Source organism: Aedes aegypti, chromosome 3 (genome assembly GCF_002204515.2).
Source record: "Aedes aegypti strain LVP_AGWG chromosome 3, AaegL5.0 Primary Assembly, whole genome shotgun sequence".
Lineage (NCBI taxonomy): Eukaryota > Metazoa > Arthropoda > Insecta > Diptera > Culicidae > Aedes > Aedes aegypti.
In genome coordinates this window covers 341746060-341773035 of record NC_035109.1, presented here as the reverse complement: position 1 = coordinate 341773035, position 26976 = coordinate 341746060, and the positions used below count along the sequence as shown (strand labels likewise).

The following is a 26976-nucleotide window of genomic DNA, read 5'->3' as shown; positions in this document are numbered from 1 at the left end:
TACTGAGCAACACCCGAGCCAGGAAGCCGAATGGCAACCACACAACGTGTCATGTCACCATCATTCGCAAACTTCATAACGCCAACAATGACCATTTGCAACGCGCCCACCACCCATTGTGTATAAGAATGTTTTCCCAATTTCGTTTGACCCGTTACATCTCGAAGACACACCACCCACCCATGAACTATGTGAATGGGCCCCATCAATGGGAACTGATTGATGGCATTATCGAGATTATCCGATCGATACCATTTGCATCAACTGTTGTTCGATAAACGTTATTATGATAGCCTGAACTGCTGGGATGCTCTTACGAGATCGTTTGTAATGGGACGCTAGAAAACATAATGAGCTTCTTTCCAATACGTTGAGAAGAAGAACGAACGAACCACGAAACTTGTCATCATGCCTGCCTAGCTAGCTAGTCCTATGATGTCAAAATTGTCTAAACTACTAACATGCAGCACAACCGATAGCAAAAATGAAGTTGTTAAGGTGCAACATGGCAATCAGCATAAATATTGAACTTTAAACGTTCTGCTAGTGAATGAAGTGTGGTTAAGGTACAACATTTTTTTGCAATCAGCAGAAATGTTGAACGTACGAAGTGGATCTTCTTGTTTTAAATTCAAACGGATGGAAAAACTTAGATCTAGGGTTTTTTTGTGAACAGATTTTTCCCTATACTGCTTAACAATTAAGTTCCTATTATTTATTACGCAGCTGAATGGGGATCCAAATCTCTGCAACTGTAATCGTTATAATTAATCAATACTGAAACTGATAACATCGAATAAATAAAATGAATTGAATAAATTCAAACTGATAAGAGAGGGGGGTGTTGTCACGTATGAAGTCACCGCCGTGACACTACCTCAGTCGGTTCAATAGTGTGATAAAACAGTCTAGTGTCAGATTTTCAAAATCAACTCTTTTTCGGGATTGAAATAGTGGCCCTGAAAAGGGCCTTTTGGTTTGGTGTGATTGAACGCAGTGTCGGTCGTCATTTACTTGGAGCTGGTGTACTTGGTGACGGCCTTGGTGCCTTCCGAAACGGCGTGCTTGGCCAACTCTCCCGGGAGCAGAAGCCGGACGGCGGTTTGGATTTCGCGGGATGTGATCGTCGAACGCTTGTTGTAGTGGGCCAGGCGGGAGGCTTCGGCGGCAATACGCTCAAAGATGTCGTTGACGAAGCTGTTCATGATGCTCATGGCTTTCGACGAAACGCCAGTGTCGGGGTGAACTTGCTTCAACACCTTGTAGATGTAGATGGCGTAGCTTTCCTTCCTGCGCTGCTTCTTCTTCTTCTTATCGCCCTTGACAATGTTCTTCTGGGCCTTGCCGGATTTCTTCGCGGCCTTTCCGCTGGTTTTCGGTGCCATCGTGCTGCTAACGTTGTTTTAGATTCCAAACGAAAACTGAAACTGATGCCCGACCGAACCAGTCGGTTCTCTTTTATACCCGTAGAATGGTGAGCGCTGTTCCGCCCCTTCGCTTCGTTTGCTACTTCATCCATTTCGTTCGCACCATCCTAGTATGAGTGCAGCGCAGGGCTACGCATGTATAAAAGATACCCTCATCCGGTGAAATCACCACCATATCACCATTCCGAATCGAACTGCCGTTGTGAACGGTTGCGTGTCTTTTTGAGTTGCGAGACAAGTTCGAATTCTCTTCCGTGCGTGTGCGAAGTGCACTCTTTTTTCGCGATTTCCCGCTCCCGCGACTGCTCTCCGGCGCTAACCTACCTCCTAGGGGTGGCTAGCCAGAAAGCATCTCTGCTAGTCGAAGCAGAGCAACCGCGGCCCATAGCGATGGGTCGCAATAGAAAGCAAAAGGCGGACTCCGCCTCGATCCCCGCCCCGCTGGCCGACAGCGGGCAGACCAGCGCGCCAAAACGAGCCAGGAATGAAGATGCCAACCCGGCGGCATACAGCAGGTTGCTGGCAAATAACAAGTTTGCCTCCCTGCCTGTGGACCAAGCCCCCCCGGGCGCGAAGGTTCCCCCCCTCTTCACGGCGTCGAAGGACCTCTCGGCGCTGCGATCCGAGCTAGCGGCCAACAACATCCGGCCGCTGTTCAAGCTGTGCCATACCGGCACTAAGATCATGTGCGCCTCCGGCGCCGATTACGACAAGGCCGGCAAGCTGCTGAAGGCAAAAGGGGTGGAATTCTACACCCACGATGCCCCCGGTAGCAAGCCGTTCAAAGTACTCGTCCGAGGGCTGCCGGAGTTCACCCCGGAGGCCATCATCGATGAAATGAAGGCGGCTGGACTCAAGCCGACGAGTGTGTTCCCCATCCGGCGAGCACAAGGAGGACGACACCGGGACCAGCTCTACCTGGCCCATTTGGAGAAGGGGTCTACCACCATGGCGGGCCTGACAAGAGTGAGAGCGCTCTTCCACATCGTGGTGGAATGGGAGCGCTACCGCCCGAAAAAACGAGACGTGACGCAGTGTGGCAACTGCCTCGCGTTCGGCCACGGGACCAGGAATTGCCATATGAAGCCCCGCTGTGGCAAATGTGCCGGTGCGCACGCCACTTCGACCTGCCAGCCGATGGAGGGCACCGAATCGAAATGCGCCAACTGCGGTGCAAACCACGAGGGCAGCAGCCGCAACTGCCCCAAACGTGCGGAGTTTCTGGCAATCCGCCAGCAAGCGTCCGCCAAGAAGCTGGGACGGCAACGCCAGCGCCAACCACCCCCACCGCTGACTGAGGAGCACTTCCCGACGCCCCGCTACCAAGTGCCCAATCTGCCACCGCTTCCACCAACCCACCGGCAGGCATCCCGCCAACCAGCCCCTTCCGTTCAGCATCGCCTCGCGGCCGCCGCCGCCGCCCCACCGGTGCAGAATGCGCCCCCTCCTGGATGGGGGAATCCTGGACGCAGTGCCCCCGGCACTCCTCCCTCCGACGACGGCTCCCTGTATACTCCGGAGCAAATGTTGGAGTACACCAGGGACTTGTTCCAACGGCTGCGCGCCTGCCGTTCCAAGTCGGAGCAGATCAACGCCGCCAACTCGGTGGTATTCGCCTTCCTCGCCAAATATGGCCCGTGAGGCCACCACCAAAATCCTCAATTGGAACGCTTGCTCCCTCCGGAGCAAAAACCGAGAGTTGTCCGCCTTCCTGGACCAGGAAGGCATCGACATAGCCGTGATCACGGAGACGCACCTCAAGCCGGAAGTTAACATCTTCATCCCCGACTTCCGGCTCGTGCGGCTTGACCGGTGCGGATCCGAAGGTGGAGGCGTTGCGGTTGCTCTGCGGAGGAACGTAAACTGCACCCTGCTGCCGAGCTTCCAACTACAAGTCATCGAGGCCGTAGGTGTTCGGGTGGAAACCTCCATCGGCCCAATTATGATCATCGCGGCGTACTGCCCGAAGCAAACCAACATCAACGACGGAACATCGGCGGCCCTAAAGCAAGACATCGTCAAACTGACACGGCGGCAGGGGCAGTTCATCCTGGCTGGCGACCTGAACGCAAGGCACGAGACCTGGGGAAACCTCCGGCGAAATAGGAACGGCCTCATCCTACAACAAGACCTGGAGGAAGGCCACTACACCATCCTGAGCCCGGATTCACCCACCCGCCTGAGCCGGTCCGGGGCCCATGCGACCATTGATATCTTCCTGACCAACATGGCCGACAACATCTCCCAACCGGTCGTTCACCAGGACCTGAGCTCGGACCACTACCCGGTGGTGGCAGAAGTTGGTTCCCTGGTCAACCGGCATCGGGTCACCCGGCGCAACTACCACCGTGTCGACTGGGGCCAATTCCAGCGGTGTGTCGATGCTAACATCCAGTACGAGGCTCCCCTGGCGTCCGCTGAAGACATCGACCGGCACCTGCAGAGCGTCGAAGAGGCCATCTCCGTGGCCCGAGAACAGCATGTACCAGCATCTGGTCAGGTGAGCAACACCCTTTTTATCGATCGTGTTACCAAAGATCTCATCCGTTTAAGGAACACCAAACGCAGGCAGTACCAACGCTCTGGTCTGCCTGCGTTGAAAAGCGAAGTCAATCGCATATCCAAAATAATCAAGGCCAGAATGGTGGACCTCAGGAACGATGATTTTTCCAACAAGATCCGCTCTCTCCCAGATTGTGCTAGGCCATTCTGGAAGATGACCAAACTTTTAAAATCCAAACCCAGACCTATTCCACCGTTGATCCCATTAGACAACACCGACTCTAAGGATCGCTTGATAACCCCTGCGGAGAAGGCTGCTGAGATAGGTCGGCATTTCGTCAGCTCCCACAATCTAGGGCTAGACATTCCTAGCCCACACGAAGCTGCTGTTTCCGAACACGCAGCTAACCTACACCAATCTCCCAACGACTTCTCGGAGGAGTTGGAGATCACTGCTGACGAGTTGCTGGCCTATCTCAAAACATCCAAAAACATGAAGGCCCCAGGTTTCGACAACATCCTGAACTTGGAGCTCAAGCAATTGAGTCTCCAGTTCTACCAACATCTGGCACTGATTTTCAACCAGTGCCTTCGACTTAGCTACTTCCCCTCGTCGTGGAAGTCAGCAAAAGTCATCCCCATTAAGAAACCTGGGAAGGATCCTTCCTCCCCCAAAAGCTATCGACCCATCAGCCTTCTCTCAGGGTTATCAAAGCTTTTTGAAAAAGCGATCAACAGACGGCTGCTTTCGGCAGCCGATCAAAACAACATCTTGCTCGAGGAACAGTTTGGCTTTCGACGCGGTCGTTCAACCGTGCACCAACTGACTCGAGTAACCAACATCCTCAGGCGGAACAAGTCCCTTGCCAAATCCTCCGCCATGGCGTTGCTCGATGTTGAAAAAGCATTCGACAACGTCTGGCACGACGGCCTGGTGTACAAGCTGCACCGATACAATCTTCCCACCTATTTGGTGAAAATCATCAAAAACTATCTGTTTAACAGGACGTTCAGGGTTTCCCTTAATGGAGTCAACTCAGACCCTCACAACATCCCCGCAGGTGTTCCACAGGGCAGTATTTTAGGTCCCCTACTATACAACCTGTTCACCTCGGACATGCCTCAGCTCCCTGAAGGCGGCTCTCTGTCACTGTTCGCTGACGACACATCAGTCGTCTACAGCGGCAGATTCACGAGAGCACTAACATCTCGACTCCAGAGAGGCCTGAACGTCTTGTCAGATTATTTGAACAGCTGGAAGATCTGTATCAACGCAGCGAAGACCCAGGTCATCCTCTTCCCCTATTCCAAATCCCCCAGACTTGTTCCGGCTGAGGATTGTAAAATCACCCTCGGTGGATCAACGGTGGAATGGTCTGATGCAGCCGACTACCTTGGGCTAACGTTAGACAGCAAGCTCCTCTTCAGACAGCAGGTTGACAAAACGGTCATCAAAAGCAACATCTTGCTAAAAGCACTTTATCCACTCATCAACCGGAAGTCAACTCTGTCTTTGAGGAACAAGCTTGCTGTTTACAAACAGGTCATTCTTCCAGTAATTGAATATGGCGTACCAATCTGGGAGAGTTGCGCTAAAACCCACCATCTGAGGCTCCAGAGGACCCAAAATAAGTTCCTCCGGATGATCCTCAACAGTCCTCCGAGAACGAGGACAACCGAGGTCCACCGTCTGGCCGAGATCAAAACTTTAGAGGAGCGCTTTGGTGACTCGATTGAAAAATTCAGGGCTCGTTGCCACCAATCTGGCCAGCAGGTCATCCGGGACCTCGTTCCCCCTTAGGTTATCAAATTTTTTGTAGTGTAAATAGTTAGTTAGGTTATCAAATTTTCTTTTTATAAAAAAAAAAAACTACCAGAGCCCATAAGGCCAAGAAAAACCAGGGTAACACCACAAAATCAAACCAGCCAAACAAAAACCATTACAAACAAAGTTGAAGGACCCCTTCGGGGTCAAACCCTTAACATGTAAAATAATTTTGTACAAAAATCCAAAATGAAAATAAAATGAATTTAATGATGAAAAATTTAATGTGAAATCACCATCAGTACCGCTTACGTACGCTTCGTGAACGTTTGTTTCTCAAGTCCACTCAAACTCAACCACAAAATGTCTGGCCGCGGCAAAGGAGGCAAAGTTAAGGGAAAGGCAAAGTCCCGTTCCAACCGCGCTGGATTGCAGTTCCCAGTCGGTCGTATTCACCGTCTGCTCCGGAAGGGCAACTATGCCGAGCGTGTCGGTGCCGGCGCTCCAGTCTACTTGGCTGCCGTTATGGAATATCTGGCCGCTGAAGTGCTCGAATTGGCAGGAAACGCTGCCCGTGACAACAAGAAGACCAGAATCATTCCCCGTCATCTGCAGTTGGCCATCCGCAACGACGAAGAATTGAACAAGCTGCTGTCCGGTGTTACCATCGCCCAAGGTGGTGTTCTGCCCAACATTCAGGCTGTCTTGCTGCCGAAGAAAACCGAAAAGAAGGCATAAGTTACACTGCGTGCATCAAACCAAAAACCGTCCTTTTCAGGACGACAATATCCAGTCCACCGCTAGAGAGTTGTTGTTGAAATATTGCAGATTTATCTAATTTAGCCACAGAGAGGATCGATGAAGAGATATCGGCCATATTATGACCATTTCTGAATCAATTCCTAGATTCCGCGGGGGGAAACGTTTGGGCTTCTTAAATGTTCTGTTCGGGATACCTCGAACTTTCGATTTTTGGAGTTCAATTTGCCGAAACAGAAACATAAAACATTGAAACAGCCAGCCCTGCGTGAGCTGTTCCTGAAGAGAGAGGAGGGTAAACTGTTCATCCAGTTCCTGCCCCATTTTCTACTATCTACTGCTTGACAATAGAAGAGTTGATGAAGCAGGTAGTATTTAAAAAAACTTATATTATTTATTCGAGGAAAGGCTATATCAGGAGCTCCTAATATTAAAGGAATCAATCAATTTCCAAACCCCACAATTATCAATTATAACTATCATAGGGGTGTGTTTCAAAGTAAACAAGCCAAAGATTACGTTTCAATCATACGGTCAAACTTTCAATGTTGGATGTTCGAGTTGTCTAGTTTGTAGCAACAAGGGGAGGCGAGCTGGGAAAGCTTCTGCATCCGGAAAAGAGCATAAGAAGAAGGGGAAACATACGGCCGGTACCAGAGAATGAAGTCCGCGCTGGAGATGCACATTCAAAAGTGTGTGCAAAGCGAAGCATGAAGGGACAACTCGAGTTGTCGGTTGGTTGACGTACCTCCCTCATCAGTGTTGAGAGTATGATCGTTCGGTGGTAGGAGGAAGGTCAAGGGGCTTTAGGAAGTAATCGTTCCCCCAGGGGAACAAACAGTTTTAGGTACACTGAAGGGAAAATTGCTCACACAACTCTTTTAGGGAATGCTCTAGTGGCCCTGAAAAGGGCCGTTTTGTTGAGAATGGCAACTATAATGCAGACCGAATTTAAGCGCGTTCTCCACGGATACGGCGAGCCAGCTGGATGTCCTTGGGCATAATGGTGACACGCTTGGCGTGGATGGCGCAAAGGTTGGTATCTTCGAAAAGACCGACCAGATAGGCCTCGCTCGCTTCCTGCAGGGCCATGACAGCCGAGCTCTGGAAGCGCAGATCGGTCTTGAAGTCCTGGGCGATCTCACGAACCAGACGCTGGAATGGCAGCTTGCGGATCAGCAGCTCAGTCGACTTTTGGTAGCGACGGATTTCACGCAGAGCAACGGTTCCTGGCCGATAACGGTGAGGCTTCTTGACACCTCCGGTGGCTGGGGCGCTCTTGCGAGCGGCTTTGGTAGCCAGCTGCTTGCGAGGAGCTTTTCCTCCAGTAGACTTACGAGCAGTCTGCTTGGTACGGGCCATTGTGTTAGATGATGATTAATTTGCTTTCAATCCAAACGGATCAGTTGAAACGCAGCGACAGAATGAGGGTCAAAAAACCAGGCAGTCCTCTTTTATATGCTCATATCGATGCAGGCAACCAATCGGAAGCCACGGAAGAATAGAAAAAGCAAGAGAGGAAAGAAGAACTCAACCCTCGAGTGGGTATAAAAGTGGCCGCTAGTGTTTGGCGCAGCCATCATTCCGAATCGAACTGCCGTTGTGAACGGTTGCGTGTCTTTTTGAGTTGCGAGACAAGTTCGAATTCTCTTCCGTGCGTGTGCGAAGTGCACTCTTTTTTCGCGATTTCCCGCTCCCGCGACTGCTCTCCGGCGCTAACCTACCTCCTAGGGGTGGCTAGCCAGAAAGCATCTCTGCTAGTCGAAGCAGAGCAACCGCGGCCCATAGCGATGGGTCGCAATCGGAAGCAAAAGGCGGACTCCGCCTCGACCCCCGCCCCGCTGGCCGACAGCGGGCAGACCAGCGCGCCAAAACGAGCCAGGAATGAAGATGCCAACCCGGCGGCATACAGCAGGTTGCTGGCAAATAACAAGTTTGCCTCCCTGCCTGTGGACCAAGCCCCCCCGGGCGCGAAGGTTCCCCCCCTCTTCACGGCGTCGAAGGACCTCTCGGCGCTGCGATCCGAGCTAGCGGCCAACAACATCCGGCCACTGTTCAAGCTGTGCCATACCGGCACTAAGATCATGTGCGCCTCCGGCGCCGATTACGACAAGGCCGGCAAGCTGCTGAAGGCAAAAGGGGTGGAATTCTACACCCACGATGCCCCCGGTAGCAAGCCGTTCAAAGTACTCGTCCGAGGGCTGCCGGAGTTCACCCCGAAGGCCATCATCGATGAAATGAAGGCGGCTGGACTCAAGGCGACGAGTGTGTTCCCCATCCGGCGAGCACAAGGAGGACGACACCGGGACCAGCTCTACCTGGCCCATTTGGAGAAGGGGTCTACCACCATGGCGGGCCTGACAAGAGTGAGAGCGCTCTTCCACATCGTGGTGGAATGGGAGCGCTACCGCCCGAAAAAACGAGACGTGACGCAGTGTGGCAACTGCCTCGCGTTCGGCCACGGGACCAGGAATTGCCATATGAAGCCCCGCTGTGGCAAATGTGCCGGTGCGCACGCCACTTCGACCTGCCAGCCGATGGAGGGCACCGAATCGAAGTGCGCCAACTGCGGTGCAAACCACGAGGGCAGCAGCCGCAACTGCCCCAAACGTGCGGAGTTTCTGGCAATCCGCCAGCAAGCGTCCGCCAAGAAGCTGGGACGGCAACGCCAGCGCCAACCACCCCCACCGCTGACTGAGGAGCACTTCCCGACGCCCCGCTACCAAGTGCCCAATCTGCCACCGCTTCAACCAACCCACCGGCAGGCATCCCGCCAGTCGGCCCCCTCCGTTCAGCAACGCCTCGCGGCCGCCGCCGCTGCTCCATCGGTCCGGAATGCGCCCCCTCCTGGATGGGGGAATCCTGGACCCAGTGCTTCCGGCACTCCTCCTCCCTCCGACGACGACGGCTCCCTGTACACGCCGGAGCAAATGTTGGAATACACAAGGAACCTTTTCCAACGGCTACGAGCCTGCCGTTCCAAGTCGGAACAGATCGACGCCGCCAACTCGGTGGTATTTGCGTTCTTATCCAAATATGGCCCGTGAGGCCACCACCAAGATCCTCAACTGGAACGCTTGCTCCCTCCGGAGCAAAAATCGAGAGTTGTCCGCCTTCCTGGACCAGGAAGGCATCGACATAGCCGTGATAACGGAGACGCACCTCAAGCCGGAAGTTAACATCTTCATCCCCGACTTCCGGCTCGTGCGGCTTGACCGGTGCGGATCCGAAGGTGGAGGCGTTGCGGTTGCTCTGCGGAGGAACGTCAACTGCACCCTGCTGCCGAGCTTTCAACTCCAAATCATCGAGGCCGTAGGTGTTCGGGTGGAAACCTCCATCGGCCCAATCACGATCATCGCGGCGTACTGCCCGAAGCAAACCAACATCAACGACGGAACATCGGCGGCCTTAAAGCAAGACCTCGTCAAACTGACACGGCGGCAGGGGCAGTTCATCCTGGCTGGCGATCTGAACGCAAGGCACGAGACCTGGGGAAACCCCCGGCGAAATAGGAACGGCCTCATCCTACAACAGGACCTGGAGGAAGGCCACTACACCATCCTGAGCCCGGATTCACCCACCCGCCTGAGCCGGTCCGGGGCCCATGCGACCATTGATGTCTTCCTGACCAACATGGCCGACAACATCTCCCAACCGGTCGTTCACCAGGACCTGAGCTCGGACCACTACCCGGTGGTGGCAGAAGTTGGTTCCCTGGTCAACCGGCATCGGGTCACCCGGCGCAACTACCATCGTGTCGACTGGGGCCAATTCCAGCGGTGTGTCGACGCTAACATCCAGTACGAGGCTCCCCTGGCGTCCGCTGAAGACATCGACCGGCACCTGCAGAGCGTCGAAGAGGCCATCTCCGTGGCCCGAGAACAGCATGTACCAGCATCTGGTCAGGTGAGCAACCCCCTTTTTATCGATCGTGTTACCAAAGATCTCATTCGTTTAAGGAACACCAAACGCAGGCAGTACCAACGCTCTGGTCTGCCTGCGTTGAAAAGCGAAGTCAATCGCATATCCAAAATAATCAAGGCCAGAATGGTGGACCTCAGGAACGATGATTTTTCCAACAAGATCCGCTCTCTCCCAGATTGTGCTAGGCCATTCTGGAAGATGACCAAACTTTTAAAATCCAAACCCAGACCTATTCCACCGTTGATCCCATTAGACAACACCGACTCTAAGGATCGCTTGATAACCCCTGCGGAGAAGGCTGCTGAGATAGGTCGGCATTTCGTCAGCTCCCACAATCTAGGGCTAGACATTCCTAGCCCACACGAAGCTGCTGTTTCCGAACACGCAGCTAACCTACACCAATCTCCCAACGACTTCTCGGAGGAGTTGGAGATCACTGCCGACGAGTTGCTGGCCTATCTCAAAACATCCAAAAACATGAAGGCCCCAGGTTTCGACAACATCCTGAACTTGGAGCTCAAGCAATTGAGTCTCCAGTTCTACCAACATCTGGCACTGATTTTCAATCAGTGCCTCCGACTTAGCTACTTCCCCTCGTCGTGGAAGTCAGCAAAAGTCATCCCCATTAAGAAACCTGGGAAGGATCCTTCCTCCCCCAAAAGCTATCGACCCATCAGCCTTCTCTCAGGGTTATCAAAGCTTTTTGAAAAAGCGATCAACAGACGGCTGCTTTCGGCAGCCGATCAAAACAACATCTTGCTCGAGGAACAGTTTGGCTTTCGACGCGGTCGTTCAACCGTGCACCAACTGACTCGAGTAACCAACATCCTCAGGCGGAACAAGTCCCTTGCCAAATCCTCCGCCATGGCGTTGCTCGATGTTGAAAAAGCATTCGACAACGTCTGGCACGACGGCCTGGTGTACAAGCTGCACCGATACAATCTTCCCACCTATTTGGTGAAAATCATCAAAAACTATCTGTTTAACAGGACGTTCAGGGTTTCCCTCAATGGAGTCAACTCAGACCCCCACAACATCCCCGCAGGTGTTCCACAGGGCAGTATTTTAGGTCCCCTACTATACAACCTGTTCACCTCGGACATGCCTCAGCTCCCTGAAGGCGGCTCACTGTCACTGTTCGCTGACGACACATCAGTCGTCTACAGCGGCAGATTCACGAGAGCACTAACATCTCGACTCCAGAGAGGCCTGAACGTCTTGTCAGATTATTTGAACAGCTGGAAGATCTGTATCAACGCAGCGAAGACCCAGGTCATCCTCTTCCCCTATTCCAAATCCCCCAGACTTGTTCCGGCTGAGGATTGTAAAATCACCCTCGGTGGATCAACGGTGGAATGGTCTGATGCAGCCGACTACCTTGGGCTAACGTTAGACAGCAAGCTTCTCTTCAGACAGCAGGTTGACAAAACGGTCACCAAAAGCAACATCTTGCTCAAAGCATTGTACCCCCTGATCAACCGGAAGTCAACTCTGTCTCTGAAGAATAAGCTTGCTGTTTACAAACAGGTCATTCTTCCAGTAATTGAATATGGCGTTCCAATCTGGGAGAGTTGCGCAAAAACCCACCATCTGAGGCTCCAGAGGACCCAGAATAAGTTCCTCCGGATGATCCTCAACAGCCCTCCGAGAACGAGGACAACCGAGGTTCACCGTCTGGCCGAGATCAAAACATTAGAGGAGCGCTTTGGTGACTCGATCGGTAGATTTAGGGCTCGTTGCCACCAATCGGACCAGCAGGTCATCCGGGACCTCGTTCCCCCCTAGGTTATCAAATTTTATTTTATTGTAGTCTTGTAAATAGTAGCTAGGATAACAAATTTTCTTTTAAAAACCACCAGAGCCCATACGGCCAATATAACAACTAGGGTAAAACCGCAAAAATAACAAAAACATCTATCAAAATCCAACTTTAAGACCAAAGCTGAAGGACCTATCGGTCAACCTCTTGACATGTAAACCAATTACCTTGTAAACCAAAAATTGCAAATAAACATGAATTTAATGAAATGAAAAAAATTGGCGCAGCCATCAGTTCCAGTACTACCGTCGTCGAACACAGAACCAAATTCATCCAAAATGACCGGCCGTGGCAAGGGAGGCAAAGGACTCGGAAAAGGAGGCGCCAAGCGTCATCGCAAGGTTTTGCGTGATAACATCCAGGGTATCACCAAGCCCGCAATCCGTCGTCTGGCTCGTCGTGGAGGAGTCAAGCGTATCTCCGGACTTATCTACGAGGAAACTCGTGGTGTGTTGAAGGTGTTCCTGGAAAACGTCATCCGTGATGCCGTTACCTACACTGAACACGCCAAGCGTAAAACCGTTACCGCTATGGATGTTGTCTACGCTCTGAAGCGTCAGGGACGCACCCTGTACGGTTTCGGAGGTTAAATCGCATTCCAAAGTTTCGCTCTTCAAACGGCCCTTTTCAGGGCCACCAAACACACTCATCAAGGAGTTGATACGACAAATGTTCACACACTAAAAGCAAGGGTAATCTAATGGGACAAGCACTACACGCTTTTGCAGTCCGGCGGTGGCGTGGCTTGGGGAGAAAATTCTCGTCTCCGATTGGAAGACACCATAAAATGCCAATATATATATATACATACATAGTCTAGTCTAGTCAGCACTGTCATTTCCCGGGGTGGCACTACTGTTGTTACTTACTTGTTGTACTTCGGTCGGTTCGAAAACAACAACCGCTATGATGCCACGCCGGTGAAATCCAGTGCGTGCATCTTTCCATACCAATCTCACGTGCATGCATCTCAACTCCGGACTTCAGTGTCAGGTACGGAACGCTCGTCGTACCACTCCCTATTACCTATTACCACTCATCAAATTCCATTAGGATTGCGTTAGGAACTTCTTAGTTTGCCTCGCTCGGTTCCACAATGCGATGGACGAACAAATATTTCATCATGTTCCACACTGTACCTTATGAGAAATGGATGCGGTTGCAATCAATATTTACAAGCACTGGAATTGTGTTCGCGCACCCGAAACGAAACGAAGGGAAAACGAATCACCGAACCGGGTGAGAGACGGGAATTTGAATCCACCGACGGGAAAAAACCGGGAATTTGAGAAGGTCACCGGGAAAATCGTTTTGAACGAACATTTCCAAGCTTCGAATCTACAAACCACAACAAGCATTTATGACTTTGAACAAATCAGTTTCATTGAAATGTATTGAAAGTGGATGATGAAATGTCTACCGTAAAATGGGGTGTTTTCAAGCAACTTCTAGTATGTCAATAATTAAACAAAGGACAGCCCTACTACAGTAAGGACCCGATTTTGTCAGCCCCTCGATGAATTTTAGGCTGACCAAATCGGGTCATTTTATTTTGTTCCCGTTTTTCAAATTTCGACATGGTTACATGGACTTTTAAAGAGGGTACGTGGTAAAACATGACGATACCAATTTTTTGACAAATCTGAAATTGGCTGACAAAATCGGGTCAGTACTGGATTCTCTCGTCGCGTGCCAAACACAATTATGAGGATCCTATGGCAGATTTCTGAGATAATCATGAAAATGTGTGATTTTTGACGTAACTGCAAAACAGGGTTGTAAAGGAATTTGACTTTCGCAAATGAAACCATATTTTGCCAACAACAAAACATAATCTTTTTGATCAATAACTTTGATGCTTTCATTCATTTTCATAAGTTATGCTCAACCTCAATCAGATAATACATCAATATTATCGAACTTGGAACTCCTGCAAACGCAAACCGTTTTCTTTTAACTGCTAAATCTTTCATAGTTATTAATCTGGAAACTGTCAATACTTCGTAAAATTGTCTTGAATTGTTTTTGAGACTTAAATGCAACAGGATCATAACCTATATACCGTTAAGTCACCAGTCACCGTGCGGCCTCCATTCACCGTGCACATATACAAATTCCTACAGAATATTCATACAATTTTCACAAATCATTCTTTGGTCAGCAAAATAAGATAAAACTGATGAAACGAACTAGTTTTTGCCACAAATAATTTTGAAAAACCTAGTTTATGTAGACAAAATCATGTGAATTCTGTTTGATAACGAGATATTGCAACAATCTTAGTAGAAACGCCAAAAAATCACATTTTTTATTTTAACGATAGAGTATGAAATTTTTCAAAATTTCAACAAGTTTTCACTGTGGATATTATTAGTAAGATGTATTTCATCGTATGAGCAATGAGATTTAATGCAAATTAGAATTTTTATTGTGTTTCAGTCGAAACCCAAATGCACGGTGAATGGATCCTTTTCAATATATATGGATCCTATTACCGTGTATAGTGTAAAAGGCATGAAATTATGCGATAATATTAGATTTATTGTTATGTCGTCATTAAACTACTTCATATTTAGAATTTAAGTGAATATGGAATGGTTTGGACAATACAGTCAAACCTCCTATAACGATTTTAATTAAAAAATAATAATTTAGCCAATTTTTAAACTTTGTATAGTTTTTATTGTAAATGAAGATTTGAATACTCTTAAAAATGAATGCGCACACTACTAGCAACATAGTTGCTCCATTAACAACGTTTCTTCAAGATACAAAATCAAATCATGACGAAAACTATACGCACGGTAAATGGTGACACATAGAACGGTACGAGGCGACCTTAACATGACATTTTCAAACATAATTTTTGACTAATTTTTTGTTATGCATCACTAGTTTTAGATTTTTCCCTGAATTATTATATAATTGCCCGCTACGTAGTGGTATTCTAGTACGCTTCAAATTATTTGGAATAGTTTTATATTTTTTTGAAGTGCAAATTTTTCTTAAATGCACGGTGAATGGTAGCTTGACGGTACAGTTAACTCTCCCTAACTCGATATTGAAATTGTCTTGAATTGGTTTTGATACTTGAATGCAACAGGATCATAACCTATATATTTGCATTTGCTTCTTTGAATGATTGTTCTCCTTCGTCTTCGAAAATAGCCCCTATTTGTTTTGCTGGTCTGCTCGATAGGTAGACAGTTTGACAGTTCGATAGGTAGATTTGGTTTCACTCTTCGCGCAACTCGGGTGCCTCTGAGAAAAAAAAAAAAAAAAAAAAAAATCCCATATTTTCAGGGCTAGACATTTTAGTAATATTCAGTAACAAACAAAATAGTCCCCTTAACCTTTACAATGCAGTGTTACTTCACGGAACAAGCCTAAAGTATAATGGAACATATATCGGCATAAATCGAACGAGTTTTGTAACTTGGAAAAAGTAGTAGAAAAGATAATCCCCTAACACCCCGCTAACTTTCAAAAAGAAACTTTTTCCATAAGAAATATTAAAAGGCGAAATCTAGATAACATTTTCAAAAGCTTTTGTCTGCGTTGTGATCTCAATTAAATATACTTATGTTCTGGGTTACTCACATAGTTTTGTTAATATTGTTTCATTGTTTTGTAGTTAAATCTTTTTTGCCAATAAAATTCTTTCAAAAATGGTTTGAATCGTTTTCAATATCTAGACTCCACAATACCTAATATTAATAGATATCCCCGATCACATAATGCAGCTCACAATCCTCCGAACAAAGCAAGCATTTCAGATGACTGATATATCGACTTCCGACGTTTTTGTGACTTTTCAAACTTGATGGAGAAGTTCAATCCCTTAAAACCCCACGAGTCCTTAACACCCCATTTTACGGTACTAACTTCTTAAAAAGGTTTCACTTTTCTCAATAATTAGCAATGTAGTACCAAACAATGTTTGTTTGATTTTTTGAGCTTGGCTCTAACTTTTTGACTCAAGAGTTTGAAAGAAAAGTTTACTAGCCTAAAATAATCTTGCCGAAAGTTTTTGCACTCAAACATATTGGATACAAAAAAAAATCCTAAGTTGTTGAATATTCATACCACAATAAATCCAGATTTCCTTGGGAACAGCATTTTAAGAGTTTCTAATCTCTCATTAGTTAACTAATCGATTACAAATTGAATAGGTAAGGTAGATGCTGCTACATGTGTGGGTTTGTTTTATTTTTTTTAATTCACCCTAGATTTAATTACTTTAGAGAAACATCAATTTAATGAAACACTGATTTATTTTGGCATCTGGAGTTTGGCATCGGCCAAATTATCTGAAACTCGGCAGTAAGACGCACTTGAAGAGCATAATGTTGATAAATAGCAGTCAAGGCCTTCCTTAGTGTAGTGGTAAAGTCGGTGGCTACAAAGCAAACCCATGCTGAAGGTGTCTGGGTTCAACTTCCCAACAAGCCATGTGAGCAAAATGGTCACATAAAAAAATAAAGTGAGAAGCCGGCCAAGAAAAATGAGAAGAAGAAGAGGCATTCGCAAAATCCCATGTGCGAAATAAATCAAAAGAATGAGCACAAAAAATTTTGATAATGAAGACGCGTTCACTCCAACGGAAATGCTCCACGTGTAGTAACAGCGGCGGAAGTAATTTACCGGTTTCAATTTGAGTGTCAGGAGCTCAGGGCCAAATTTTCGAGCCGCAAATTTTTCTCGGTGCACGCAAGCAAATGGCGGCGGTGCTCACTCTCTTTCTCTCGTACCCAAACTGCGATGGGGGGATGTGAGGCGTTCGATTCGCCAATCACGCTTAAAATCAGTTACACTGTATTGATTTGCTCTCATCTTTGGAATAGTGGAACAGCATTGGATTACGAAAATCAAACATACTGAGCAAGGTCGACCCATTGGCCCCGAAAGATTGAGATTTTCAGAAGCCAATCCCTGGGCTTAGTATTTTACTGCCAATTAACTTAATTTGCAACATCCACAAGAGTAATTTGATTATTCCGCAAGGAAAATAGTGGCAGTTCGCTCATACTGGATCAGCTGTCAAGATTACTTTGGTTATTAGCAGCAAACTGTACTTGACCGCTCTACTTGGGATGTCGATACTCAGCCTGCCCAGTAGGTCCGGTACGTACGGACCTGTGAACTAGACTATCGAAATGCATACATTTTGCATTTTGACATACGAACGCTTTATGTTTCGTTTTAGCATCAACTCACATCCAGGCGTCGGTAGGCGCGTGGTGTACGCACAGACCTAACGATCGCAAGGTCCTTGGTTCGATTCCAGGTTGCTGCGAGAAACATTTTTTGTTGCCAATGTTTGGTTTCATAAGGCAAAGCTATGAATTTCAACCCGATTTATTGTGGCGAATTTTCATAAGTGCATCCAATGTATTTCGATAGTCCATTTGCCTGAGTGTATTAAAAACGCACGGGCCTATCGATCGCAAGGTCCTTGGTTCGATTCCAGGTTGCCGCGAAAACATGTTTTGGTTTCACAAGGCAACGCTACGAATCTCAACCCGATTTAAATAAGGCTCCCCCAAAACTACGCGACTTTTTACGGCGACAGCGACACGATTTCGTTGTTGTGTCGCTGCAAGCACTCTTCTATGGAACCATCTTGACTGACACGACGCGAATCGCTGCGAAATCGCGACGTTTTTTTGTCGCTGTCGCCGTAAAAAGTCGCTTAGATCTGGGGGAGCCTTTAAGTCGATAGACTTCTTCAAATCCTTGAATCATTCGAGTGTATCAAAAGCTGTTCCTCTAGTGGAGGTTTGCTTTGGGTACGGATGCACCGCTACAGTGAGTGCCAGCCAGTGCTCGCCTACCTGTCCGGGCTTTACAGTTGCTGGCAGAGAAAGGGGTGCATGATTGGCCAATTTTATTGATTTGCGAAAGGGTTCGGGAAGAATTCGCCATTCAGTGGCAAAGTGCACGTAACTTTTCGGGGGGATTTATTTCCCTCTGGAAATAAATGGAAATGGAATATCATTGACTGTGCAACTCTTTGTTCTAAACTTGGATGGTAGTCCTGAAAAGGACTGATTGGATGTTAGATACTGTTTTACAACAGTACGGTTGCTGTCCCAAATTTACTTCTTGGCAGCGGTCTTCTTCGCGGCAGCTTTCTTGGCTGGGGCAGCCTTCTTCGGTTTTGGGGTCTTGGGCTTCTTGGCGGCGGTCTTGGAAGGTTTGGTGGCCTTCTGCTTCGGAGCAGCAGCCTTCTTCACACCACCGGCCTTTTTGGCAGCCTTGGCACCAGCAGCTTTGGCTTTCTTGGCTGCAGCCGGCTTCTTGGCTTTCTTCTCGCCGGCTGGCTTCTTGGCCTTCTTCTCCCCAGCTGGTTTCTTGGTGGCCTTCTTCTTCTCTCCGGTAGCCTTCTTGGCCTTCTTCTCGCCGGCCTTCTTCGGTTTCTTCTCACTGGCGGCCTTCTTAGCTTCAGCCTTCAGCTTGAACGAACCGGAAGCGCCGGTGCCCTTGGTTTGGACGAACTTGCCCTTCTCGACGCCATTCTTCAAGGCCTTCTTGAGGAATGGGGCAAGCTTGGCGACATCGCATTTGTAGTTGGCGGCGATGTACTTCTTGATGGCCTGCAGGGACGATCCGTTGCGTTCCTTCAAGGTTTTGATGGCAGCAACAACCATGTCGTTGACTGGGGGGTGGGTCGACGGCTTCTTCGGCTTGCCCTGTCCCTTGGGGGCCCTTGGCTTCTTGGTCTTGGCTGGCGAGGCAGCCGGGGCTGCGGCAGCGGCTTCAGTGGCAACTTCAGACATCTCGATAGGTAGCTAGAGTAACACTCACACGATGGCGATAGTAAACGAATGAATGACGGAAATTCTGGCAACAGTGCGGTGTTCGATTTCGTCGTCTGTGTTAGGGATGCAGACATGGTCGTCCACTGGATGACTGTTCGCGAAATATTGTACATATTTTTGGTAACACCTTTTTAAAACGCATTTTTCCGGTAATCGCACTAAGTATTTGCCTGTCTAGTATGTCCGTTTGGTGAGTGCATGAGTCTCGCTAGCAGCCCGTCATCGCCACATCGGGCCGGTTTCGCGAGAAGCACCGCTGAGACATGTCTTTACAGCACCCGTGCGCCATATGGTGTGGCTTTGCTCGATAAAACAATCAATAGTAACTATTGAAACAATACCACCCTGCACGGCGGTGGTGAATTTGGCAACATGAATGGTTGCTCTTTGCGGTGACATGCGGGTATAGCCAGTATGCCGGTGTCTAATGGCCCCTAATGAGCCTCAAACAAAGTCATTCCCAGTGCCGACGAGCGATGTTACGCGTTTGGTTTTAGTAAACTTTGAACAATGTTAATTTGATGTTTTTCATCAAACATACCGAAAACTTGGGCTCGACTATGACGTCAGTCACACAAGTTTGTGCCATTTTGTCCGGAAAACAATGTCACCAAACACTAATCACCTTCCACCTGTGCACTGTTGGTTGGTCGAATGTGTGCAAATTGCTGGCATTGCCTCAGCCATCGGCGGCAACTGCATTGGAAAAGGACAGTGCACGTGCTACTATGGATCTAGCTTATCTGAGAATGTTTTACTTCAAGAAGCAAGCAAGCAAAGCAAGCACCCTCCCTGCGGTGGAATCTGCAAATGAGCTAGTGCGAAATCTGCCCGAATAGGCATCGGTTTTGCTAGCTGCAGTTGCATCGAATGAACATTCCATACAATCTCTTCTGGCGGCAGTAGTACCGGACATGTCGCGCTGAATTCGCGACAAATTGTTCTCGGAAGTCCCTAACATGCCCCACGGCACGTGTTCCCGGTGTAGAAACTGCACCCTACACTCCCCCCGATCGAGATATATTTTTGTGTACAGTGCCCTCAGGGGCTGTTCAACGTGTCTGTCCGTGCTAGTACTGAGCAACACCCGAGCCAGGAAGCCGAATGGCAACCACACAACGTGTCATGTCACCATCATTCGCAAACTTCATAACGCCAACAATGACCATTTGCAACGCGCCCACCACCCATTGTGTATAAGAATGTTTTCCCAATTTCGTTTGACCCGTTACATCTCGAAGACACACCACCCACCCATGAACTATGTGAATGGGCCCCATCAATGGGAACTGATTGATGGCATTATCGAGATTATCCGATCGATACCATTTGCATCAACTGTTGTTCGATAAACGTTATTATGATAGCCTGAACTGCTGGGATGCTCTTACGAGATCGTTTGTAATGGGACGCTAGAAAACATAATGAGCTTCTTTCCAATACGTTGAGAAGAAGAACGAACGAACCACGAAACTTGTCATCATGCCTGCCTAGCTAGCTAGTCCTATGATGTCAAAATTGTCTAAACTACTAACATGCAGCACAACCGATAGCAAAAATGAAGTTGTTAAGGTGCAACATGGCAATCAGCATAAATATTGAACTTTAAACGTTCTGCTAGTGAATGAAGTGTGGTTAAGGTACAACATTTTTTTGCAATCAGCAGAAATGTTGAACGTACGAAGTGGATCTTCTTGTTTTAAATTCAAACGGATGGAAAAACTTAGATCTAGGGTTTTTTTGTGAACAGATTTTTCCCTATACTGCTTAACAATTAAGTTCCTATTATTTATTACGCAGCTGAATGGGGATCCAAATCTCTGCAACTGTAATCGTTATAATTAATCAATACTGAAACTGATAACATCGAATAAATAAAATGAATTGAATAAATTCAAACTGATAAGAGAGGGGGGTGTTGTCACGTATGAAGTCACCGCCGTGACACTACCTCAGTCGGTTCAATAGTGTGATAAAACAGTCTAGTGTCAGATTTTCAAAATCAACTCTTTTTCGGGATTGAAATAGTGGCCCTGAAAAGGGCCTTTTGGTTTGGTGTGATTGAACGCAGTGTCGGTCGTCATTTACTTGGAGCTGGTGTACTTGGTGACGGCCTTGGTGCCTTCCGAAACGGCGTGCTTGGCCAACTCTCCCGGGAGCAGAAGCCGGACGGCGGTTTGGATTTCGCGGGATGTGATCGTCGAACGCTTGTTGTAGTGGGCCAGGCGGGAGGCTTCGGCGGCAATACGCTCAAAGATGTCGTTGACGAAGCTGTTCATGATGCTCATGGCTTTCGACGAAACGCCAGTGTCGGGGTGAACTTGCTTCAACACCTTGTAGATGTAGATGGCGTAGCTTTCCTTCCTGCGCTGCTTCTTCTTCTTCTTATCGCCCTTGACAATGTTCTTCTGGGCCTTGCCGGATTTCTTCGCGGCCTTTCCGCTGGTTTTCGGTGCCATCGTGCTGCTAACGTTGTTTTAGATTCCAAACGAAAACTGAAACTGATGCCCGACCGAACCAGTCGGTTCTCTTTTATACCCGTAGAATGGTGAGCGCTGTTCCGCCCCTTCGCTTCGTTTGCTACTTCATCCATTTCGTTCGCACCATCCTAGTATGAGTGCAGCGCAGGGCTACGCATGTATAAAAGATACCCTCATCCGGTGAAATCACCATCAGTACCGCTTACGTACGCTTCGTGAACACATTCAGTATCCGATAGCGGACAAGTACGGACGTGCGTATACTTATAAAAGCGAGATAGCGAGTAAAGAGTGTGAAAAGAGTTGGAGAGATTTTCCCCTGGTCCCGCGATGGGTGACACAGCGGCTGGCGTAGCCGCGAGTGTAATTTCGAGTCGGTCCGCGAGTGGCAGTGAAATGCGTTGTAAGGGAAGTGAGAAGCGTCCCGCGAGTGGCAACACGAGCGACACAGTGGCTCCGAAGAAGTTCGCGAACAACATGTACTCGGTGTTGACGGACGGCGATGCCGGCAATTCCCCGGTGGCGGTTAAGAAGAGGAAACCGAAGCAACAGTGCGTCGCAACGGAACCAGAGCGGAAGTGCAAGTGTCCGCCAATTTTTGTGAAGGGAGATCCACCGAACCTGCGTGCCTCAATTCGCGACTGCATCAGAAACGGGTACTTTCGTGGCTCGTTTCGCCTGTGCAGTGAGGGTGTCAAGCTCATGCTCGAGTCGAAGGAGTCTTTCGACAACGCGAAGGACTTCCTCACCAAGCGGAAGTGGGAGTTCTTCACCCACGATATGCCTGGTACCAAGCCCTTGAAGGTACTGCTACGTGGACTCGACGACATGGCGGTGGACGAACTCGTTGAGGAACTGGAATTCCACGACCTGAAGCCGGTAAAGGTGGACAAGATCGCGCGTCACGACAGGACCCGCAAATACCGTGACCAGCTCTATCTGGTCCACTTGGAGCACGGTTCCACTACACTCAAGGACCTGCGAGCAATCAAGATCATCAACAGTACCGTGGTCGAATGGCAAAAGTACAAACCAGTGCACCGTGAGGTAACGCAATGCATGAACTGCTTGCGCTTCGGCCACGGTACCAGAAATTGCTCGATGGCCTCCCGTTGCTCGACGTGTGGTGGAAACCATCAGAACGAAGCCTGCGACCAAATGGAAGAATCCCAACCCAAATGTGCGAATTGTGGCGAGAAGCACCGGGCAACCGACAAGAACTGCCCGAAGCGTGCTGAATTCCTGGTGATTCGGCAACGGGCCTCCACCAAAAACCAACCGAGGAAAACAGTGGCACCTCCGCCGCTAACCAGTGCTCATTTTCCCCAAATCCCGAAGCCTCAGCGATCAATTCCGGTGCTTCCACCGCTTCAACCACAACAACGACTGGTCGCGGCTGCAGCATCCGTCCCAAGCAAGGCCCAGTGCTCCCAGGCCCCGCCCATCAACCAATGGCATCAACCTCCCCCTGGTTTTCGTCGTCAGGACAACACACCTCTCCCCCCTGAGGATGCTGCCCCCCTCTACTCATCGGAGCAACTCGCACCGATATTCAGCGATCTTGTGGCTCGCCTGCGAAGCTGCAAATCCCGGTTCGACCAGATCTACACTCTGGGCCTTTTCGTCATTGAAAATGGCTACTAGGGTAAAACTGGTCAACTGGAATGCTTGTTCACTACCGAACAAAATAATCGAGCTGCGCAGCTTCCTTGAGGAAAAGGAGGTTGATGTGGCGCTTATTACGGAGACCAACCTCAAGCCCGAGGTAAGTGTGTTCATTCCGGGTTTCCGCATCATTCGACTAGATCGGACGAACTCCAGGGGGGGTGGAGTTGCCATCGCTGTGCGTCGAAACATTAACTGTCGCCTGCTGCCGAGTCTCCAGCTCAAGATAATCGAAGCCGTTGGAGTGGAAATCTCCACCTCCGTCGGCGACATAACCCTGATTGTGGCATACTGCCCCGCACAAGCCACGGCGGAATCAGCAAAAACCCTCCGAAGAGACATCATCAAGCTAACTCGGCGGCAGGGACAGTACATTATCGCCGGCGACCTCAATGCCAAACATCAAGCTTGGGGCAACACTCGGCGGAATCGAAACGGCACCATCTGGGGCAACGATCTGGAAGAAGGCCACTACAGCATCCTGAGTCCGGACAGTCCCACCCGGTTGACCCGGTCCGGGGCTCACGCGACGTTGGACCTGTACATCTCCAATATGACCAACATCACCCAGCCGGTTACGCTCCAGGAACTCAGCTCGGACCACTTCCCGGTGGTGGCGGAAGTTGACTCCTCGGCCCACCGGCACCAACTCACCCGACGCAATTACCACCGAGTCGACTGGGATCGATTCAAGCAGTGCGTTGACGACAGCGTAAACTACCTGGTGCGTCCCGAGTCTGCAGATGACATCGACCAGCAGCTGCGATCCATGGAGGAAGCAATCACCCAGGCAAGGGAACGGTGTGTTCCAACAGCACGGCAGGTAAGCAATACTCTAACCATAGATGGGCTCACTAAAAATCTTATCAGGCTTCGAAACACTACGCGCAGGCAGTATCAGAGAACTGGTCTGCCTGCGTTAAAAACCGATGTTAATCGAATGACTAAAATCATCCAGTCCAGAATGTTGGACCTCAGAAACAGCGAGTTTTCGAATAAGATCCGTTCTCTCCCAGACTGCGCTAAGCCGTTCTGGAAACTAACCAAAATACTAAAGACCAAGCCAAGACCCATTCCGCCGCTGACTCCACTCGGCAACGACAGCAATGTAGATCGTTTGATAACTCCTGATGAGAAGGCAGCTGAGATAGGTCGGCACTTCATCAGCTCTCATAATCTTGGGCTTAATCTTGTAAGTCCGCATGAAGCTGCTGTTGCTCAGCATGCTAACAACCTTCATCTGATCCCCAATGACTTCTCGGAGGAATTGGAGATCACAGCTGATGAATTGTCGACCTATATCAAAACCGCCAAGAACATGAAGGCCCCAGGTTTCGACAACATCCTCAACTTAGAACTCAAGAACTTGAGTACACAGTTTTACCAACATCTGGCACTGATTTTCAATCAGTGCCTCCGACTTAGCTACTTCCCCTCCATGTGGAAGTCAGCTAAAGTTATACCCATCCGGAAACCTGGGAAAGATCCTTCCTCTCCAAAAAGTTATCGTCCCATCAGCCTTCTCTCGGGGTTATCAAAACTCTTTGAAAAATCAATCTACCGTCGGCTTTTATCATCTGCCGAAGAAAATAACATCTTACCCGAGGAACAGTTTGGTTTCCGACGCGGACGATCCACCGTGCACCAACTGACCCGAGTAGCTAACGTCCTCAGACGGAACAAGTCTTTATCCAAATCATCTGCTATGGCGTTGCTCGATGTTGAAAAAGCATTCGACAACGTCTGGCATGATGGCCTGGTGTACAAGTTGCACCAATACAATCTTCCCAGCTTCTTGGTGAAAATAATCCAGAACTATCTGACAAACAGGACATTCCAGGTCTCAATTAATGGAGTCAACGCTTCACCTCAAGAAATCCCTGCTGGTGTTCCACAGGGAAGCATACTTGGACCACTGCTGTTCAACCTCTTCACCTCCGATATCCCTCCACTACCAGAAGGCGGAACCTTATCGCTGTTCGCCGACGACACGTCAGTCGTCTATAGTGGCAGGGTTACCCGAACGTTGACATCCAAACTCCAACGAGGCCTGAATGTTCTAACCAACTACCTCACCAGCTGGAAGATTTGTGTAAACGCAGCGAAGACCCAGGTCATCCTATTCCCATATTCAAAATCCCCCAGACTTGTTCCGGCTGAGGACTGTAAAATCATCCTCAATGGGTCAGTAGCGGAATGGTCTGACGAGGCAGAATATCTTGGCTTGACACTAGACAGCAAGCTTATCTTCAGACAACAGATTGACAAAACTGTTACAAAATGCAACGTCCTACTGCGATGTTTGTACCCTCTGATAAACAGGAAATCAACTCTGTCCTTGAAGAATAAGCTTGCTGTCTACAAGCAAATCATCCGTCCAGTAATTGAGTACGGCATGCCGGTCTGGGAGAGTTGCGCAAAATCTCACCATCTCAAGCTTCAGCGAACACAAAACAAGTTCCTTCGCATGATCTTGAACACTCCATCAAGAACTCGAACATCTGAGGTCCACCGTCTGGCTGACGTCCAAACACTAAGTGATCGCTTCGGTGAGTCCATCAATAGGTTCAGAGCTTCCTGCCGTGCATCTGGCCAGCCGGCCATCAGGGACTTATTCCCCAACCCCTAGAATATTAAATTTAGTAAAAGTAGTTAGGTAGAATATTAAAATTAACAAATTCAAAGATACCAGTGCTCTGAAGAGCCATGTTGGAAAATTAGGATTATTATCAATTTGAAAAAAACAAATGTAAACCATTGACCAGAGAAGAAGAGATGAAGTACCCCAAGGTAAAAACACTCGAAATGTAGAAGCATTGTAACTATCAAATAATTATAAATAAAATGAATTTAACGTGAAAAAAAAAAAAAAACGCTTCGTGAACGTTTGTTTCTCAAGTCCACTCAAACTCAACCACAAAATGTCTGGCCGCGGCAAAGGAGGCAAAGTTAAGGGAAAGGCAAAGTCCCGTTCCAACCGCGCTGGATTGCAGTTCCCAGTCGGTCGTATTCACCGTCTGCTCCGGAAGGGCAACTATGCCGAGCGTGTCGGTGCCGGCGCTCCAGTCTACTTGGCTGCCGTTATGGAATATCTGGCCGCTGAAGTGCTCGAATTGGCAGGAAACGCTGCCCGTGACAACAAGAAGACCAGAATCATTCCCCGTCATCTGCAGTTGGCCATCCGCAACGACGAAGAATTGAACAAGCTGCTGTCCGGTGTTACCATCGCCCAAGGTGGTGTTCTGCCCAACATTCAGGCTGTCTTGCTGCCGAAGAAAACCGAAAAGAAGGCATAAGTTACACTGCGTGCATCAAACCAAAAACCGTCCTTTTCAGGACGACAATATCCAGTCCACCGCTAGAGAGTTGTTGTTGAAATATTGCAGATTTATCTAATTTAGCCACAGAGAGGATCGATGAAGAGATATCGGCCATATTATGACCATTTCTGAATCAATTCCTAGATTCCGCGGGGGGAAACGTTTGGGCTTCTTAAATGTTCTGTTCGGGATACCTCGAACTTTCGATTTTTGGAGTTCAATTTGCCGAAACAGAAACATAAAACATTGAAACAGCCAGCCCTGCGTGAGCTGTTCCTGAAGAGAGAGGAGGGTAAACTGTTCATCCAGTTCCTGCCCCATTTTCTACTATCTACTGCTTGACAATAGAAGAGTTGATGAAGCAGGTAGTATTTAAAAAAACTTGTATTATTTATTCGAGGAAAGGCTATATCAGGAGCTCCTAATATTAAAGGAATCAATCAATTTCCAAACCCCACAATTATCAATTATAACTATCATAGGGGTGTGTTTCA

At 48.6% G+C, this 26976-nt stretch overlaps 6 protein-coding genes across 6 annotated transcripts; 3 read left to right on the top strand and 3 right to left on the bottom strand.

Moving 5' to 3' along the window:
• Positions 1–958: 958 nt before the first annotated feature.
• Positions 959–1488, bottom strand: LOC110677801 (histone H2B). Its single transcript, XM_021849327.1, has one exon. It carries the CDS (start codon positions 1383–1385, stop codon positions 1011–1013), a length of 375 nt encoding a protein of 124 aa, XP_021705019.1. The 5' UTR covers positions 1386–1488; the 3' UTR covers positions 959–1010.
• Positions 1489–5995: 4507 nt separating this feature from the next.
• On the top strand, positions 5996–26506 carry LOC110677799 (histone H2A). Its single transcript, XM_021849325.1, has 2 exons — positions 5996–6057; positions 26084–26506. The coding sequence occupies exon 2, from the start codon at positions 26084–26086 to the stop codon at positions 26456–26458; it is 375 nt and encodes a 124-aa protein (XP_021705017.1). The 5' UTR covers positions 5996–6057; the 3' UTR covers positions 26459–26506.
• On the top strand, positions 6021–6480 carry LOC110677798 (histone H2A). Its single transcript, XM_021849324.1, has one exon. It carries the CDS (start codon positions 6058–6060, stop codon positions 6430–6432), a length of 375 nt encoding a protein of 124 aa, XP_021705016.1. The 5' UTR covers positions 6021–6057; the 3' UTR covers positions 6433–6480.
• On the top strand, positions 12475–12786 carry LOC110678231 (histone H4). The gene has a single exon (XM_021850850.1). The coding sequence runs from the start codon at positions 12475–12477 to the stop codon at positions 12784–12786; it is 312 nt and encodes a 103-aa protein (XP_021706542.1).
• LOC110677797 (histone H1-like) lies at positions 18234–19704 on the bottom strand. Its single transcript, XM_021849323.1, has one exon. The coding sequence runs from the start codon at positions 18973–18975 to the stop codon at positions 18295–18297; it is 681 nt and encodes a 226-aa protein (XP_021705015.1). The 5' UTR covers positions 18976–19704; the 3' UTR covers positions 18234–18294.
• LOC110677802 (histone H2B) lies at positions 21050–21578 on the bottom strand. The gene has a single exon (XM_021849328.1). The coding sequence runs from the start codon at positions 21474–21476 to the stop codon at positions 21102–21104; it is 375 nt and encodes a 124-aa protein (XP_021705020.1). The 5' UTR covers positions 21477–21578; the 3' UTR covers positions 21050–21101.
• Positions 26507–26976: the final 470 nt, after the last annotated feature.

Coding starts and splice junctions, on each gene's coding strand:
- LOC110677801 (XM_021849327.1), bottom strand. CDS start 1,385: ATGGCACCGAAAACCAGCGGAAAGGCCGCGAAGAAATCCGGCAAGGCC.
- LOC110677798 (XM_021849324.1), top strand. CDS start 6,058: ATGTCTGGCCGCGGCAAAGGAGGCAAAGTTAAGGGAAAGGCAAAGTCC.
- LOC110678231 (XM_021850850.1), top strand. CDS start 12,475: ATGACCGGCCGTGGCAAGGGAGGCAAAGGACTCGGAAAAGGAGGCGCC.
- LOC110677797 (XM_021849323.1), bottom strand. CDS start 18,975: ATGTCTGAAGTTGCCACTGAAGCCGCTGCCGCAGCCCCGGCTGCCTCG.
- LOC110677802 (XM_021849328.1), bottom strand. CDS start 21,476: ATGGCACCGAAAACCAGCGGAAAGGCCGCGAAGAAATCCGGCAAGGCC.
- LOC110677799 (XM_021849325.1), top strand. CDS start 26,084: ATGTCTGGCCGCGGCAAAGGAGGCAAAGTTAAGGGAAAGGCAAAGTCC.